This window comes from Podarcis raffonei, chromosome 13 (assembly GCF_027172205.1).
Source record: "Podarcis raffonei isolate rPodRaf1 chromosome 13, rPodRaf1.pri, whole genome shotgun sequence".
NCBI lineage: Eukaryota > Metazoa > Chordata > Lepidosauria > Squamata > Lacertidae > Podarcis > Podarcis raffonei.
In genome coordinates this window covers 31,928,002-31,945,972 of record NC_070614.1, presented here as the reverse complement: position 1 = coordinate 31,945,972, position 17,971 = coordinate 31,928,002, and the positions used below count along the sequence as shown (strand labels likewise).

The 17,971-nt window shown below is 42.3% G+C and overlaps 2 protein-coding genes across 2 annotated transcripts; both read left to right on the top strand.

Moving 5' to 3' along the window:
* Positions 1–3,800: 3,800 nt before the first annotated feature.
* On the top strand, positions 3,801–4,757 carry LOC128398762 (olfactory receptor 14I1-like). The gene has a single exon (XM_053360015.1). It carries the CDS (start codon positions 3,801–3,803, stop codon positions 4,755–4,757), a length of 957 nt encoding a protein of 318 aa, XP_053215990.1.
* Positions 4,758–9,429: 4,672 nt separating this feature from the next.
* On the top strand, positions 9,430–17,227 carry LOC128398761 (olfactory receptor 14A16-like). Its single transcript, XM_053360014.1, has 3 exons — positions 9,430–10,177; positions 15,151–15,336; positions 17,172–17,227. Exons 1-3 carry the CDS (start codon positions 9,430–9,432, stop codon positions 17,225–17,227), a joined length of 990 nt encoding a protein of 329 aa, XP_053215989.1.
* The last annotated feature ends 744 nt before the right edge of the window (positions 17,228–17,971 follow it).

Sequence of the window (17,971 nt, the reverse complement as noted above, 5' to 3'; positions counted from 1 at the left end):
TCCAGGCAAGAATTCTACAGGTTAGCCAGTTTCCCAATCCCTTGCTACAGATGTAGATGATGAATTTCTGTCTGAGACATCCGTACAAGGCACCCTGCTTCCGGCACATTCCACCTACTATAGTAAGTGTGGCAACCCTATGTGACAACATTTAAGTGTAATGGTAGTGACCATCCCCTGCTTGCATCCGCATTTCACCTGCATGCTGTCCAAAGCATATTTTTCTAATGTACCACCTCAGTGCCTCATTCATACATATATACATATAGTGGTTCTTATTGGCATGCAGTCTCCTGTTTGACAGAATTGAAAAAGACTGTGCCATTGAAACAGATTTTTTTCAACTGGTGTTCGACCTTCAGATTTATATTTCTATTTTCTAACATTGTTAACTTGGGCCTCGTTTTATCTTTATTAGTGTGGTTTATGCCTTATATATTGAGTACAACATAGTACCTTTATATAGTCAAAATGTAGTTTTTAAACCAGCTATATCCTCTTCTGTCTTCTGGTGTGCTAGAAATCTAGCTTCATGACTTTCTTATATCAGACCTGCTCTGCACACAATTTGTGGCCTATGAAACTGAACTCTGCCCACCAGCCAGGGATGTGAGGAACCTTCATTTTATCCTGGGTCTTAGACAATGGTGGGGAATGACATAGCATGACACAACATATGGCTAGTTGCCTGGATTTGTTTTGGGGGTTTCAGAGCTGCCTTTGGCTGTATCTGCAACAGGATTGCACTTCTGTAGAAATGTGCCTGCACATGAAAGCTCATACCAAGAACAAACTTAGTTGGTCTCTAAGGTGCTACTGGACAATTTTTAATTTTAAAAAAATATATATTTCTACTGTGTCAGACCAACACGGCTACCTACCTGAATCTAGAACCAAGGATTACAGTGTACCTGTGTGAGGTTAAGATGTGCCCCTATATCTTAAAAAAAGATCACAATGCTCTGCTGAAGGAAAGAACATTGACAGACACGTGCAGTGCCTAAAGCTGAACCAAAACAGAGTTAGTGTGAGTTTTTTATTGACTTTTTAAAGCGGTTCATCTATCATTTACATAATAAACACAAGAAAGAAAAAAAGAGCCTTCCACTGAGCACAGTCCCAGTGCTTTTTAAATAACACTAATGTCTCAACAAATGAAACTAATCTGTAGAAAATGTAACTTGAAAAAGAGACATTGCACATACCTTTGTAAACCAAGAAATCTCTAATTAAAAATATATATGAATATTTCTCTTTCAAATACAAATACCTTCCAAAATGTTATCATGACTGGTGGACGATAGCCATGTTTTTTGAAGTTGAATTGGAAATAAAGCTGAAACATGTTTTTACAAAACTTTTCTGATTTTGTGTTCTTTCCTGGGTTTTCATCCTTGTGAGTGATTTTTTCCCATTAATATCAAGTCCCACACCCGTATAATGGTGTATAATTTTCATTGTCAAAGAACATCTCATCCACCCACACACCTACAAAAATCTCTTGGCACTTTTAACATTCAGAAATTTATTGTGGCATATATCTCTGTGGGGAGAAACATACTGTAGGATAGGTGGAAACTGCTTTTAAGCAGTGCTCTTCCATATGCTGGACATGTAGTGTATGCATGTTGCAATTCTATGGTTATCTGCAATTTGAGGGATCCTGCCTACAACGGTGGTGTTTTACAGGCCTATGATTGCTTCCCTAATGATGAAGGGATTTCCCCAATGCCTAGCAAGGATGCTGAATAGCTGCCATTGCATCAGCCTCTGCAACCATGTTACTGTTGCATTAATTCCCTTAATTACTTAAGCATTGCAGTTCTCCCGCCCCAATTCCATATGGGTATGATAAGAAACAGAAGAGGAATCCTTGCCTGGGTCTCACTGTATGTGCAGCATGAGAAAGATAGCCTGAGAAAGGTAGACAGTAGCAATTCATGATGAGAGATAGCCTAAGAATGAAAACTTTGAAGGTGGTGTATTGCTGTCAGAAAAGTGACCTATTTTGGCAGTGGCTCTGGGCAGTTAGTGCTGTGCAATTCGGGGAAAGAAGGAGGTAATCTTTAGCGACCAACAGAAGTCAGCAACATACTTCCACCATCACATAAGTCTTCCCTCTTAGTGCTTTTAAAAGAAGCTTTTCCTCTAACATGCACCTGTGAAGCAAAAGGAGCTGTGAATCCAACAGAGAAGAGACTGCGATGGATCTCTCATACTGGCATGAAATGTGATGAGACAGCATCAAGGAGCCACAGGTGAGAGCTGAGTACATGGTGGGGACCAAAGGAGGATAAACTACCCCAGAAAGGAGCATGACGTGTCCCCCACCAGATATACTCCCCCTCTCCAAACACCCCATACACACCACACGACTTCTACTACTTTTGTTTTAAACCCTGTACATAGTATGGAATTTCTACTATTTATTTCCAAATGTGATACAGTGGTACCTCGGGTTAAGTACTTAATTCGTTCTGGAGGTCCGTTCTTAACCTGAAACTGTTCTTAACCTGAGGTACCACTTTAGCTAATGGGGCCTCCCGCTGCCACCGCCACACAATTTCTGTTCTCATCCTGAAGCAAAGTTCTTAACCCGAGGTACTATTTCTGGGTTAGTGGAGTCTGTAACCTGAAGCGTCTGTAACCTGAAGTTTCTGTAACCTGAGGTACCACTGTATATCCCCTGTTAGGCAGATGAGGCAAGATTGGGGACAGAGATAATGGCTTGTGAGTCAGGAGGTTAAGGAATCACCTGCAGCATAGGACCATATGGTAAAGTAAACTCACAAGAATCATATTGACTTGGATCCTGAAGATAGATAAAATTAATATGTTTTCATAAGAAATATATGGCTATCCTTGCATCTGTCTGTGACCCCTGAGAAGCCTCTGTGCCATTTTGTAGAAGGGGCCCCTAACAACATGGGTCCCACATCTTTCTAATTTTATTTATTCACGACACTTTTGCCTTTGTGAAAGAACTCTGGGTGGGCAACACATGGTTCAATGACACTCTTCCATCCAGGTAGTGTTCCTAGCGAAACCAGTTCAGCTTTCTGAGGTGCGAGGAGATCTGTGCAATAGGGCTTTCCTATGCCTTTTCCCACACTGTTAACACCACACTCTCTGCACTGAAGGACCCTTAGAAATGCAATTTGAAGAGACTCAAGTAGGCTGCAGGTGGTTGGGGACTTATTAGTGGAAATGCCTTTCTGTTGGCACAAAATTTGTTTGGGTCCAGTAAAATACTATACAGTGGTGCCCCGCAAGACGAATGCCTCGCAAGACGGAAAACCCGCTAGACGAAAGGGTTTTCCGATTTTCGATGCGCTTCGCAAGACGAATTTCCCTATGGGCTTGCTTCGCAAGACAAAAACGGCTTGCGAGTCTTGCGATTTCCCCCCCTTTTTTCTCCCTTTTTCTAAGCCGCTAAGCCGCTAATAGCCTTTTAGCCGCTAAGCCACTAATCCTTTAATAGCCGCTAAGCCGCTAAATCGCTAATAGCGCTAATCCGCTAATCCGCTAATAGGGTTGCTTTGCAAGACGAAAAAACCGCTAGACGAAGAGACTCACAGAAAGGATTCTTTTCGTCTTGCGAGGCACCACTGTATTGGGAAAACTGAAATTATGAGGTCATTCATTTAACAATAAAGTAATAAAAAGTATCATACATGGCAGTAAATAATTGTAAAATTAATGGGGGGGGATAAGACTTTAGAATGAACACACATTGTTTTATGTGCACGGGATCATTATTTTTCTGCTCTTCCTTCAGCAGCCAAAATCTTATAGATGACATGTCCAACATAACAATCATTGACAATTTTCTACTCATGGGATTTTCGGGGGACCAAGAATGGCAATTTTTGCACTTTGTGATCTTCTTAGCAATATACCTGGCTATTCTGATGGGAAATCTTCTTATCATTATCCTCGTAGCCATCAACAGTCACCTGCACACCCCCATGTATTTCTTTCTTGTCAACCTATCAGTGCTTGATGTTGGGTCAACCACTGTCATTATTCCAAAATCAATGGCCAATTCCCTCATGAACATAAAGCTGATTTCATATTCACAGTGTGTCACACAACTGTTTTTGTTCATCCATTTCCTGTCATCGGACTTCTTCTTCCTCACTGTCATGGCATATGACCGTTACGTAGCCATTTGTCACCCTTTACACTATTCGTCTATGATGACATGGAGTAGCTGTATCTGGATGGCAAGTGGAGCCTGGATGGCAGGCTTCCTTTATGCTGCTTTGAACACTGGTACTGTTTTTTCACTTCCTTTCTGCTCCAATGTCATCCACCAGTTCTTCTGTGAAATTCCACACCTACTGAAGATCTCCTGTTCTGATTCATACCTCACTGAGATTTGGGCTCTTCTTTTGAGTTTCACAATAGGTCTTGGCTGCTTTGTGTTCATTATCATGTCCTATGTTCAGATATTTACTGCAGTGTTAAGAATGCCCTCCATGGCAAACAGGCAGAAAGCCTTCTCCACTTGCATCCCCCACATCACTGTTATCTCCATATTAGTCAGTACTGCCATTTTTACCCATCTTATTCCAACCTCTGACTCAGAATATAATTTAGATCAAGTGCTTGCTTTGTTGTATACTGTGGTGCCTCCACTGCTGAACCCAATAATTTACAGTATGAGGAACAAAGATGTCAAAACTGCCTTGTGGAATTTGTTGGGTTTTATTCTTGCTAAAAAGAATAAAAATATGGCTCTGATTCTCCTATGAGTTTTCTTCTTCCAACTTGTCTTGTGATGCAGCTTAAGATTATTGTGTTGTAACATTTTTTTGTTATGCAAAAATACATTGTGCTTCCTATGTATGTATATCTTTCCCTTCCATAGTCTAAAGAAGTGAATGGAATGAGAAACTTGTATAATAAGTAAATAACAAATAAATACTATATAGTATTTACTTTCCTTCTGTAGTGAAGAAAATTGAACGTGAAGTTGAAAGTGTATGCTGGACTCTATATGAAAACAGAGAGCTTCTTTATCCATATGCATTCTTCATTTCATTAGCTGTCCAGGTGCTTAAAGGAATGTGCAAGTGGTCTGGGACACCCCCCCCCCCCGGTTTACAAGAAAGCCTTAAAAGTGAGAAGTAACATATCTATAGGCTGAAATTTGTTTGTTTCCCTGATGAGCTTAGACTATTTTGTCACGTAATGTAGTGTCCTTGCTTGCCCCCCCACCAACTATCCTTTTTATTGCACATTCCTGATCATATCTGCTCACGTTGCTATTGAGAGGATCATGTGTGATTTCTCATTCAATACTGTTTGTAGCTGAAAATGCTTTGGAGTGATTATGCTGCTTCATTTCTTGTTAAGTGCTTCTGCTGAAACTCCATAATTTTTCATATCACACATTTTCTGGTTTATTTTTGTTTTACTGTGACCCCTCTGGACAACAATAATGTGGCAGCATTGGAAAAGCATTGCAGAGCAAACTAAAGCTGAACAAATTACCACTTCTGCACTATTAATGTGTCAATATATTTGCAGAATACACACTTAATAAACCACCAGTCTTGGGAGATGACCTTTGTAAAGTAACATTTGTTCTACAATTATGCCGTTGATTTGAAATTTGTATCCCAGAATAGAATGTACTGCATTCAATGTTCCTGAACTCAATATTATATCCACATCCCTATGCTAGATAGCTCTGTCTGACATCTAGCTGTCACCAGTGAAATGTATTACCCACTACACCATTTGTGGAACGTGTGGTGGGACATAGCTCTCAGCTGACCTCCCAGCAACTGAGTTTCTGCTGTTTACTAGGAATGAGAGGAGGAGAGGAGATGATGAGGTTGACAAGGGCAGAAATACCTGAAATTATGAGATTCTCCTTCACTGGAATGTTAGGAGAGCACTACTCCTTCAACACACCACCTACAGCTTCACTGCACTACCCAGAACTCTTTAAGATACATTTAGCAATGGACTGAAGGAACTTTAAAGCCTTTGACAATAGCCCAGTACAAGAAGCAAAGATGGCAAACATATCCACAACACGTAATTTGTTTCCTTGGCACCTAGGTACACTGGTATAAAGGAAACCCAGACACTGAAAAACACCAGCGTACTGAAGATGATGAAGTCAACTAGGAAAGCTATGGTGAAATTGATGATGGCTACAAAAATTGATTGGTAGAATAAATTACTAGAATTTGCCAAAATGGCACATATGACTAACAGGCTGAGAGGCAATACAAATCAAAGCTTTATTCAAAAATGGGACATGTTCAAGAAATATTTAAAGAAATACAACAGCGGTGTGGCATCTATGGTAGCATTTGAATGATTTCTGTGTTTATCAACAACAACAAAAAAGCAAATGGTTGTAAAAGGTGTAAGAAATTATAGGATTATATAAATAGAACAAAGTAATAATTATTTGTATAACTGAATAAGTAGAATTTGTAAATACACTGGGGGGTGACGGGCAGTCTTATGTAGTCAAGCAAGAAGGTATGGTGATTTGTATTGTATAGGAATGAATTGACTTCTATTTGTAACTTCTGAAATACTACATATGTCTGTTATGTTATCAACTAAATTTAATAAAGCAGAAAACACTGGGGGGAAAGTGTGTGTGTGTGGGGGGGGGGAGAAACTGATGATGGCCACAGTAGAAAATGGTGTTGGAGCCTTCATTGCACTCCTGAATAATTGTCACGAGAATGTGCACTTTGCAGCTATAAGGGTACGAGTCCTTTGCTGGCTCCTGCCTACGATGTTTGATGTTTCATGGCTGTATATTTGCTTCCCTAATGTTGAAGGGAAATTCGCTTTTCAGTCTACAATCGACCACCCTCCGAGCTGCAATCAGGTATCCCAATTGTCTAACTTTCTTCTGCTGTATACTCAATGAGACCCAGAGAGACCTTCCTCTTCTGTTTCTAATCATTCTCATATGCAACAGGAAGGTAATGTTTAAGTCATCGACCCAAGAGAATGAATGCAATAGTGAAATGGTTGCAGAGGCTGATGCAGTGAGAACTCTTAAGAATCATTACCGGGAATAGAACATTTAATTGACACTGGCACTGGGCCATTAGTGCTGTGCTATTCAGGGAAAGTGGGAGTTAAGCTTTAGAGACCAATAGGAGTCAGATTTATATTTCCACCACCACATAAATCTGTCCCTTTTGCTGCTGTTTGAAATAAGCCTTTCCTTCTGTGTAGCCTGAGGAGATTTTGAACCCGACAGAGGAGAGAGTGAGAGGAATCTCCCACAATTGCATGAAATGTGAAATAATAATAATAATAATAATAATAATAATAATAATAATAATTTTTATTTATATCCCGCCCTCCCCAGCCGAAGCCAGGCTCAGGGCGGCTAACAACAATAAAACAATACAAAAGTACAACACAAACAACACTCTAAAATCATTCATTATAAAATTAATTAAATTCAAGCCACTGGCCACCATTGGGCCAGAGCTCCACGAAGATTACCGAGGGAGGGAGTCAGGCTGTGCCCCGGCCAAAGGCCTGGCGGAACAGCTCTGTCTTGCAGGCCCCGCGGAAAGATGTCAAGTCCCGCAGGGCCCTAGTCTCTTGTGACAGAGTGTTCCACCAGATCGGAGCCACAGCCGAAAAAGCCCTGGCTCTAGTTGAGGCCAGCCTAACTTCTCTGTGGCCTGGGACCTTCAAGATGTTTTTATTTGAAGACCGTAAGTTTCTCTGTGGGGCATACCAGGAGAGGCGGTCCCATAGGTACGAGGGTCCTAGGCCATATAGGGCTTTAAAGGTTAAAACCAGCACCTTAAACCTGATCCTGTACTCCACCGGGAGCCAGTGCAGTTGATATAGCACCGGATGAATGTGATCTCGCAGCGAAGACCCCGTAAGGAGTCTCACTGCAGCATTCTGCACCCGCTGGAGTTTCTGGGTCAGTCTTAAGGGCAGCCCCATGTAGAGCGAGTTACAATAATCCAGTCTGGAGGTGACCGTCGCGTGGATCACAGTGGCTAGGTCAGCGCGAGAGAGGTAAGGAGCCAACTGCTTAGCTTGGCGGAGATGGAAAAATGCCGCCTTTGTTATAGCTGCAATCTGCGCCTCCATGGAAAGGGAGGTGTCGAAGATTACACCCAAACTCTTAACGGACGGTGCTGGCACTAACTGCGGCCCCGCAAGAGATGGGAGTTGCCCCCCCAATCCCATATTGTCCCGTCCCAGCCACAGGACCTCTGTCTTCGAAGGATTTAGCTTCAACCGGCTCCCACGTAACCATCCAGCCACAGCTTTCTGAAAGAAATATAAATCTGAGGAAAGAAAAAGGGAAGGGAAGATGTCTAATTGTCTTGCTTGTACTTCACTGAGGGGGAACAAAATAATAGAGACATCTAGAACAATCAAGGTAAATAGAAACAATTTTGCTAATAAAGGATCTGGAGCAGAATTGCAAATATCAACTTGATAAAAAGTCTTATATCTTTGACTTCTAATTTTTTTGGAGATTTTTTCTTCAACCCCCCATTTCTCCTTCATTGACACCATTTAAATCACTCAGCTTAATTCCATGCATTCATCCCCCCCCAGTTAAAATATTACTATTGTTATTATCTATTAGTTATTACTTTCTTTTTCTAACTTATTATTCCTTCAGGTATACAATCTGCTTTCCCAGTTATTCTCTATCCCACAAAAACTGTGGCTTAATGATGTATGCTCTGTTATTTCCACTTCTTTCCTGACAACATTATAGTTTTATTCTCTCCCCCCCCATACATTTGCATTAGTTTTCCATCATAGAGAGAAGAGTATGAAATGGAAGATAGTATAAATAAACAACTACGACATTAACACAGAACAGAATTGGTGTACGGATCAAGGCTGTCCTCAAAGGCGATCCAAAATATAATGTCAAAAGAAATCAAATTGGGTTCAAATAACAAAGAGACTGAGACACAGGAGAATGTAAGTGTGTCTTTCTTCATTGGCATAAGACAGGCTTCCTCAACCTCGGCCCTGAAGATGTTTTTGGCCTACAGCTCCCATGATCCCTAGCTTGCAGGACCAGTGGTCAGGGATGATGGGAATTGTAGTCTCAAAACATCTGGAGGGCCGAGGTTGAGGAAGCCTGGCATAAGGCGAGTGCAGCAGGTGGTGGAAATCACTAGAATTTGAGGGTGTGGTTAAGTGGAATGTTTTTGTTTGTTTTGTTTTTGCTGCTGTAACATGTGTATGGGTCCAAGCCAAGGAAGGAAAACAATTCAATGGGAAAGCTAAAATGGTGGTATCATATATTTAACAAAAAAGTAATAGAAAGAAATCCTACATGAAAGTTTATAGAATTCTGAAATTGATGGAAAAAATCAAGAATGTAGATTCTTTTATGTGCAATGAATTGATAATTTTTTTCTGCTCTCCAATAGTCAAAATATGATGGAGGCTGTGCCCAACGTAACTGTCATGGAAAATTTTCAACTTCTGGGATTTTTGGGGGACCGAGAAAGGCAAATTTTGCAATCTTTGATCATCTCAGCAATGTACCTGGCTATTCTGATGGGAAATATTCTGATCATTATCCTGATAGCTGTCAACAGGCACCTGCACACACCAATGTATTTCTTTCTTCTCAACTTATCAATTCTGGACCTTGGATCAACCTCTACCATCATTCCCAAATCTCTGTCTAATTCCATCATGAACATAAGGCTGATTTCATATTCACAATGTGTCGCACAAGTGTTTTTCTTCGTGTTTTTTGTGTCATCAGACCTCCTCCTCCACACTGTCATGGCCTATGACCGATATGTGGCCATCTGTCACCCTTTGCACTATGCATCCGTGATGAAATGGAGTAGTTGCATCCAGATGGCAGGTGGAACATTAATGTGTTGTTTGCTCAATGCTGCTTTGCACACTGGTACTGTTTTTTCAATGCCCTTCTGCTCCAATGTCATCCACCAGTTCTTCTGTGAGATACCACGCCTACTTAAGATCTCCTGCTCTGATTCATACCTCAATGAAATATGGGCCCTTCTTTTTAGTACAGCAATTTGTCTTGGTTGCTTTGTGTTCATTGTCATGTCCTATGTGCAGATCTTTACTGCAGTGTTTAGAATGCCCTCCATGGCAAACAGGCAGAAAGCCTTCTCCACTTGCATTCCCCACATCACAGTTGTCTGTGTTAGGATATTTCCGTTCCACCTTAAAAGGGAGCAGGATGTTTGTATAACAGCCTGCGTAAGTTCCTGTCTCACAGGATGTTTATGTTGTAAGTTCCTTTCGTTTTTGGCTGTTTTGCCTGAGCAGTCGGAGCAGACGGTCATGCCTTCTTTGTTCTGACCAACGCCAAATAAACTGTAAATATGCATGTTCTGCTCTCATGCTTGTGCAACTTTTTGCTGTGTGAATTCTGCTGTTATAGTGTGCACTAAGCCTGAGGCTTAGTGTCGCTGATTCGCTGATATTGCCTGACTACGGGAGGTCGATGGATCGTCCGGCACCGAGCTTGGGGGCTCAGATGGACTTTATCTCCCTGGCAGTATCCCAACAACAGGTTTCGGGCCCAGATTCACGGCACTTGCAGGAGAGTAAGACAGCGACAGACTGCTGAGAGGTATGTGCTGGAAAAGCGAAAGCAGAGGCTTTTCTGTTTGCCGCGGAAGACGTCTTTGATGTCCGGCAAAACTAATTGGCCTGGGAGCCGAGCCAGAGGCATCGTGATTTATGGGCTGCCGAGATAACACGTCTTCCAAGGCATAATGGCTCACGTAAAAAGCTGGAATGGAGTTTTTCCAAGCTTCAGAGGCCACTGAGTGCCCAAAGTTAAATCGGCACAATTATCAGACCTGGGCAAAATGGTGTGAGAGTTTGCTGCGTCAGTTTGGAGTCTGGCATACTATATCAGAAGCCACTCCAGTTCCTCGGACAGAGAAATGGCAGGCCCAGGATTTGAAGGCCGTGGATATTATAGTCTTATCCGTCTCTCTGGAGGAAATAAAGACGCTTGCTGGAAATCTCACGGCACGTGACATGTGGGATGCTTTGAAAAAGGCCCACCAGCCAATAATCCCAGCCCAGTGTTTGAATGCATCGGAGGTCCTGGCTGTTTCCCAGAATGCTAGTGAATGCAGGGATGCTGAGGGCACCGGTTGCAAGCTGCAGGGGGAGCAGACTATAACGTCATCCCAGGCAGCATTCCAGCCTCCAGGGGGAGCCAAGGAGTCGGCAGCTGAGAGCTCTGTTTCTCGTGAGAACCAAGGTCAGAGCCTATGCAGAGGCCGGAAGGCCAGATGTAAACAGAGCAAGAAGCCTGCAGATGGCCCGAAGCAGAAGGGGAGTGGAACGCCAGCGGAAAACAAGGCTATGTTTGCTGGCACAGCTCCACCAAAGGCTAAAGGCACGTCTGATGGCCAGGAGCAGGGGGGCAAGTTGCAAAAGCCCTCGCCAGTGGAAAACAAGGCTATGTATGCTGGCACAGCTTCACCAAAGGCTAAAGGCAAGCTGCAAAAGCCCACGCCGGTGGGAAACAAGGCCAAGGCCAGGTTTGTTATTGACTCTGGGTGCTCGCACCATCTCACCAAAGACCGCCATCTGTTTATCTCCTTCACACCTCAAGATGGAGAGGTCCAGCTGGCTGATGGAAGGACTTTGCAAGCTACAGGAGTTGGGACTGTGAAACTTGCAAGTCTGCATCTTACCATCAAAGATGTACTTTTTGTTCCAGGAGCTGCGGACAATTTGATTAGTGTACCACAGCTGACTGGGCGTGGTTTTGAGGTTTCCTTCAAGAGGACTGTCTGTGTCATCAGAAAAGGCAAAGAGGACATTTTGCATGCAAAGTTGATGGATGGTTTGTTCAGTCTAGCTTATGATGACAATGCTGTTAAATCTAATGCTGATACTTGTTGTGTTGCACAAACTAACAAGGTTCTTCATGCAGGATGCATTCATGATGCACATCGAAGATTTTGTCACCTCTCTTGGCAAGCGCTAGCCAAGATGCCTGAGTTGGTTGAAGGTTTGGACATCAAACCTTGTAAGTTTCACATGAAATGTGTATCTTGTGCAGAGAACAAGGTGAAGGTTGCTCCAAAAGGCAAGGAGTCTAGCAGGCAGGCTTCCAAACCCTACCAGCTAGTTCACGCAGACCTGGTAGGTCCTCTAGCGCCCTCTTTGGGTAGAGCAAGGTACTTCATGGTTCTAATTGATTCTTTTTCCAGGTACATTCATGTGTTTATGCTCGAGCAGAAATCGCAAGCATTTCCTAGGTTCAAGGCATTCTGTGCTTGGTTGGAGAATGCTCACGGTAAACGTATTGGTTGTCTGTTTACTGATCGAGGCGGGGAATTCACTTCTCAGCAGTTTGAAGCTTTCCTGACTGAGAAGGGAATCCAGCATGACTTGTCAACGCCTAGGTCGCCATGGATGAATGGGCTTGCGGAGAGAGCAAATCAAACGTTGCTGCAAGGCATAAAAACCTTGTTGCATGATGCCAATCTCCCTGAGAAGTTTTGGGGGGAGGCTTTGGCAAATTTTGTTTATACTTTTAACAGGAGACTGTCATCACCTATTGGCTGCACTCCCTATGAGAAGATGTTTGGTAAGAAACCTAACACCAAGCACTTGAGAATCTTTGGTTCTGACATGTGGGTACACACCCCACAAAGCAACAAGCTTGGGAAGCGTGGGGCACATGGTTTGTTCATGGGGTACGAAAAAGGTGCATACAGGGTATGGATGACTAAATCTAAATCCATAAAGTTCACAAGGAGTGTTGAGTACAATCCTAAGTGGGGGGAAAATGTGGGAATTTTCCAGAGTTACCCAGAGGAGGATGAAGGTGATGTGAAGAAAGCAGATCATGCTGAGAAAGCTGAGGAAACTGAGGATGAGGATGATGATGATGATGATCAGAGTTCGGAGTCCAGTTCAGTGGGCGGCGCTGCTGCTGCTGTCAGTGACAGTGATGACACAGCAGACTACAAGAGCGCAAAGGCCTCAGTCAGACCATCTGATGAGTCTGACAATGAACTGGAAGAACCACTGTTCACCATTGGTCGTTTTTCTCCTAAGAAGGAGGAGATGAGTCCAGAAGACTTGCGTCTGGTTCGCAGGTCTGAAAGGGCGACCAAAGGCAAACCTCCAAAGAGATTTGCTGATGAGTTTGCTAAGATGGCAACTGCTGTTCTTAGTAGCTCAGAGAAGGTGTGGGAACCTTCAAGCTTCAAAGAGGTCCAGGAGTTAACCTCTAAAGATGCTGAGCCTTGGCTTAATGCCATGAAGGCTGAAGTTGATTCCTTAAACAGGAACCAGACTTGGGAACTGGTACCGGTAGTCCCAGAGATGAGACTGGTTGGCAGCAAATGGGTCTTCAAGGCCAAGACAGACCAGAATGGCAAGGTTGTCAGACACAAAGCCAGATTGGTTGCCAGAGGTTTTTCACAGGTACCAGGGCAGGATTACCACGAGACCTACTCACCCACGGTCAAATATGAGAGCATTCGGCTGATGCTCAAGATCGCTGCGGAGGAGAAACTGCATGTTTCCCATCATGACATAAATACAGCTTTTTTGTACGGGATTTTGGGGGAGGAGCTGTACATGCTTCCACCTGACGGGATGCAGATACAGAAGGGAATGGTCTGTAAACTGCGGAAATCCTTATATGGTCTCAAGCAGAGTGCCAGGTGTTGGAACACAAAACTCACTGAAACGTTGCTTTCTCTAGGTTTTCACCAGGGCAAAGCTGATCCGTGTGTGTTTGTCAAGGAGGAGGGGCAAAACAAACTGTATTGTTTATGTTTTGTTGATGATCTTCTGATGTTTTGGAAGAATCAGGCTTTTTACCAAAGCACCCTAGCTCAGCTGAAGGAGCACTTTGACATGAAGGATCTTGGTGAGGTATCCAACTATCTTTCTCTGCAGGTGGAGAGGGACCAAGCAGGTAATTTTCTGGTACACCAAACACAGAAAATTGCTGATGTATTAACCAGGTTGAATTTGGTTGATGCAAACCCAGCAGACACACCGATGGTGACAGGTTACCAGGTAGATAGTACTGCTGAAGCGTTTTCTGACACAACGCTGTACAGATGCATTCTAGGCAAGTTGAATTTCATTGCTAGATGCTCAAGACCTGACATTGCTGTAAGCACTAACCTGCTGAGCAGACATGCTAACAATCCTACTGTTCAGGATTGGAAAGCTCTGAAGCGCATAGCCCGGTATTTGAAAGGGACTATGCACTACAGGCTGAGGTTCACCAGTCAGAAGACTGAAGGTCTTGAAATCTTTGCAGATGCAAGTTTTGGAAGTGACACCACGGATGGTACAAGCACTTCTGGAGTATGCTACATGTACAACCACTGCCTGTTTGACTGGTTGTGCAAAAAGCAGACAACAGTTAGCCTAAGTTCCTGTGAAGCAGAACTCAATGCTCTGTCATTTTCACTCATGGATTGTGAATGGTTGATGCAACTGTTTAAGGACATTGGGGTTTCTGTGAAATGTCCTATACAAGTGTATCAAGATAATAGATCTTGTTTGGCTTTGCTGAACTCGGAGAGTTGCAAGCAAAGGACCAAGTACTTGCAGATTAAGCTACATCGTGCAAGAGAGTGTATTCAGAAAGGACTCATTCAGGTGTCCTACATGCCAGGAAATGAAATTCCTGCTGATCTGTTGTCTAAGGTTGTTAACAGAGAACAACTTAAGGTTTACGCACAAAGGTTGCAATTGGGTTGAACCACAGGTACTACAGGTTACACGGAAAGGGGGAGGATGTTAGGATATTTCCGTTCCACCTTAAAAGGGAGCAGGATGTTTGTATAACAGCCTGCGTAAGTTCCTGTCTCACAGGATGTTTATGTTGTAAGTTCCTTTCGTTTTTGGCTGTTTTGCCTGAGCAGTCGGAGCAGACGGTCATGCCTTCTTTGTTCTGACCAACGCCAAATAAACTGTAAATATGCATGTTCTGCTCTCATGCTTGTGCAACTTTTTGCTGTGTGAATTCTGCTGTTATAGTGTGCACTAAGCCTGAGGCTTAGTGTCGCTGATTTGCTGATATTGCCTGACTACGGGAGGTCGATGGATCGTCCGGCACCGAGCTTGGGGGCTCAGATGGACTTTATCTCCCTGGCAGTATCCCAACAGTCTGCATATTATTATTCACTTCTGTCTTCACCTACTTAATGCCAACCTCTAATTCTCCATACCATCTGGATGAAGTGCTTGCTGTGTTATATACTGTGGTGCCTCCACTGATGAACCCAATAATCTACAGCATGAGGAACAAAGATGTCAAAACTGCCTTGTGGAAGTTGCTGAGTTTTAATTTTGGTAAGAAAACTAAAAAGATGCCTCCCATTTGCCTTTAATCCTGCTCCTCTTTGATCTTATCTTGTAATGCAGATTTAAAATAATAATAATAATAATAATAATAATAATAATAATAATAATAATAATACAATATTATTATTGCTATAGAAGCTTATCTCTGTAACAACAGTTTTCTGCAGTAATAAATTATATTGCCATTTTGCAAACAGAAACCTGAGAGAGATCATTCTTTCTGTATTTCGTGTCCTGGAAAGCATTATGACTTATACATGTTTTATCTACCTCTATATGTAGACAACCCCAGTTTTTTGACATGATTTTTGTGTCAAAAAAGCATCGTCCAATACACGAAAAAATACGGTATCTACTCTACACATGACTATGGCTGCAATCAGAACCTCATTTACCTCAGAGCAGGCCAACTGATTATAACAGGGCTTACTCCCATCCCCTTTTAGTCTTTCTGGATGCAGAAGCTGTCCCTTCTTATTCTCAATAGCTTCTCTCAATAGCTACTAGTAATGATGTCCATCACAACTTGCATGTTCAGATACTTTCAAGTACCAGTTGCATGAATGGCTTCTGTTTATGGGTTTCCAAAAACATCTGGTTGTCTGCTTTGGAAAATAGGATGCTGGCCTAAATAGACTTTTGGTTGCATCCACATAAAATCTTCTTTTGCTCCTATATTCTCTTGAGGGGAAGGATATTTCTGATGCTATTACCCCAAGTTACTTTAATGCATGTGTGTGTGTTTCAACTAAATTAAGGTTACCAGATTTTTTTCAATGAATCTGGGGACACTTTTCAACTTCAGCAGGAATGATAAGATTTTGTCAGGGGACTGATTTGTAAATCTGGGGACTGTCCCCGGGAAACGGGGACATCTGCTAACCTTAAACTAAATGGTTATCAGAATTTTTCTTGGTGTTCCCTAGTATCTTTGATTATTTGTGGGTATACAACAATTTACCTAATGATGAAGGAAAATCTTTCATTCCTTAGAATGATGCTAAAGAGCTGGCATTGCCTCAGCCTCTGCTACAATTCAGCTATTACATTTGTTCCCTTGGGTGGATGACTTAAACATTGCCTCCCTATTCCATGTGGGGATGTTTGGAAATTCCAAAGAGGCGCTCTCTGGGTCTCACTGAATATTGACAACTGGAAAATGCAATGCAACATAGCCTTAGATTGCAAACTTTGAAAGTAGGCTGTTGTAGTCAGAAAAGTCAGCATTGTAGCCACTCTGTGCCATTAATGCTGAGCTATTCAGGGAAACAGGGAGTAAATCTTTAGAGAACAAAATGATTCAGGTAGATATGTCTCCTATCACATAAGCCTGCCTCTTTTACTGCTGTTTGAAACAAGTTCTTTCTCCAAGACACACCTGTCAACCCAAGATGAGTTGCTGTGATCTGATAGAAGAAAAAGAGAGGAATCACTCGCAATTGCATGGGATGTGAAAGAATTATGGCAAATCTGAGGAAAAAATGGAAAATATACACCTGATTTGTTCACACTTTACTGAGTGAAAGATTAAAAGGTGTCAGAAAAAGGGAGAGACACCTAGACCAACGAAGGTAAATAGAAACCATTTTGCTGATAAGTCATTTGAAGCAGAATTGCCAAAGAAATATATAGAAAAATACAGTATCCATTTTATCTGTGTCCTTCAATCTTGTGTCCTCAGATCTCCTTTCTTGATATTCCTTTAATTCCTTCCACTTAATTCTATTCCACTTTTTTGCTTTTGTCCATCTTTATTTTTTAAAATATCATTGCTATTACATTGTTATTATGTTGTTGTTGCTGTTGTTGTTTTCTTTTTCTAGGTGATTATCCCCTCATTTGTATGTTCAGTATCCCCAATCCTGCTCTATCCTACTAGAATAGTGGCTTAATCATGCACCTTTTCTTATTTTCAATCTATTTCTTCTGAGATGGATAAATAAATTGAAGTTCAGAGAAGCAGCATCTATCCTTCTATCCTCCCCAATATATACACTTGCAACCCCTGAAATGCCTCTCTGGAAATTTGGGGAGGAGGCTGCTAACAAATTGATGGCTGCTAGGGAGAGGTAGGGATGGGAAAATTCCTCTGGCAAAATGAAGTTATCATAGGATCCAAGGCATTATAATTTTATTTCTGACCTGTATGCCCCAGATTGCCCCCCAAAGATCTCAGAGTGATTATGGTTCCTTGGCACTCTTCCATCATGATAACATTCATGACCAAACCTGCTTAGCCTCAGGCATGGAGCTGTATCACACACATTTAGGTTATTTTCTAAGCACAAGAACACAGAGTTAGAATTACACAAATCTGGACTGTGAGTTTTGCCTTAAAGAGTTTTGACCCAGAGAATTGGGAATGAAACACTGGTTGCATAGTGGGGCTTCTTCTCCCCATGGCAAACTCCTGACATCTCAGGATGAAGGACAATTAAGAAATGACATTGGGTGGGATGGGGAACAAGTGTGCTACAGCTGTTTGAAGGAATCACTAGAATCTGAGGGTGCTGTTTGTTGGAAGTGCCTTTTTGCTGGTGCAAAATACAAAAAAATGAACAAAAACAAACTACAACCAGGAAATGGGGGTGGGATGGGGTAAGTAGCAAATTACAGGGAGACA

Coding starts and splice junctions, on each gene's coding strand:
- LOC128398762 (XM_053360015.1), top strand. CDS start 3,801: ATGTCCAACATAACAATCATTGACAATTTTCTACTCATGGGATTTTCG.
- LOC128398761 (XM_053360014.1), top strand. CDS start 9,430: ATGATGGAGGCTGTGCCCAACGTAACTGTCATGGAAAATTTTCAACTT. Junction 10,178..15,150: donor TCCCCACATCACAGTTGTCT/GTGTTAGGATAT, acceptor GTATCCCAACAG/TCTGCATATTATTATTCACT. Junction 15,337..17,171: donor GTTGCTGAGTTTTAATTTTG/GTAAGAAAACTA, acceptor TTCTTTTTCTAG/GTGATTATCCCCTCATTTGT.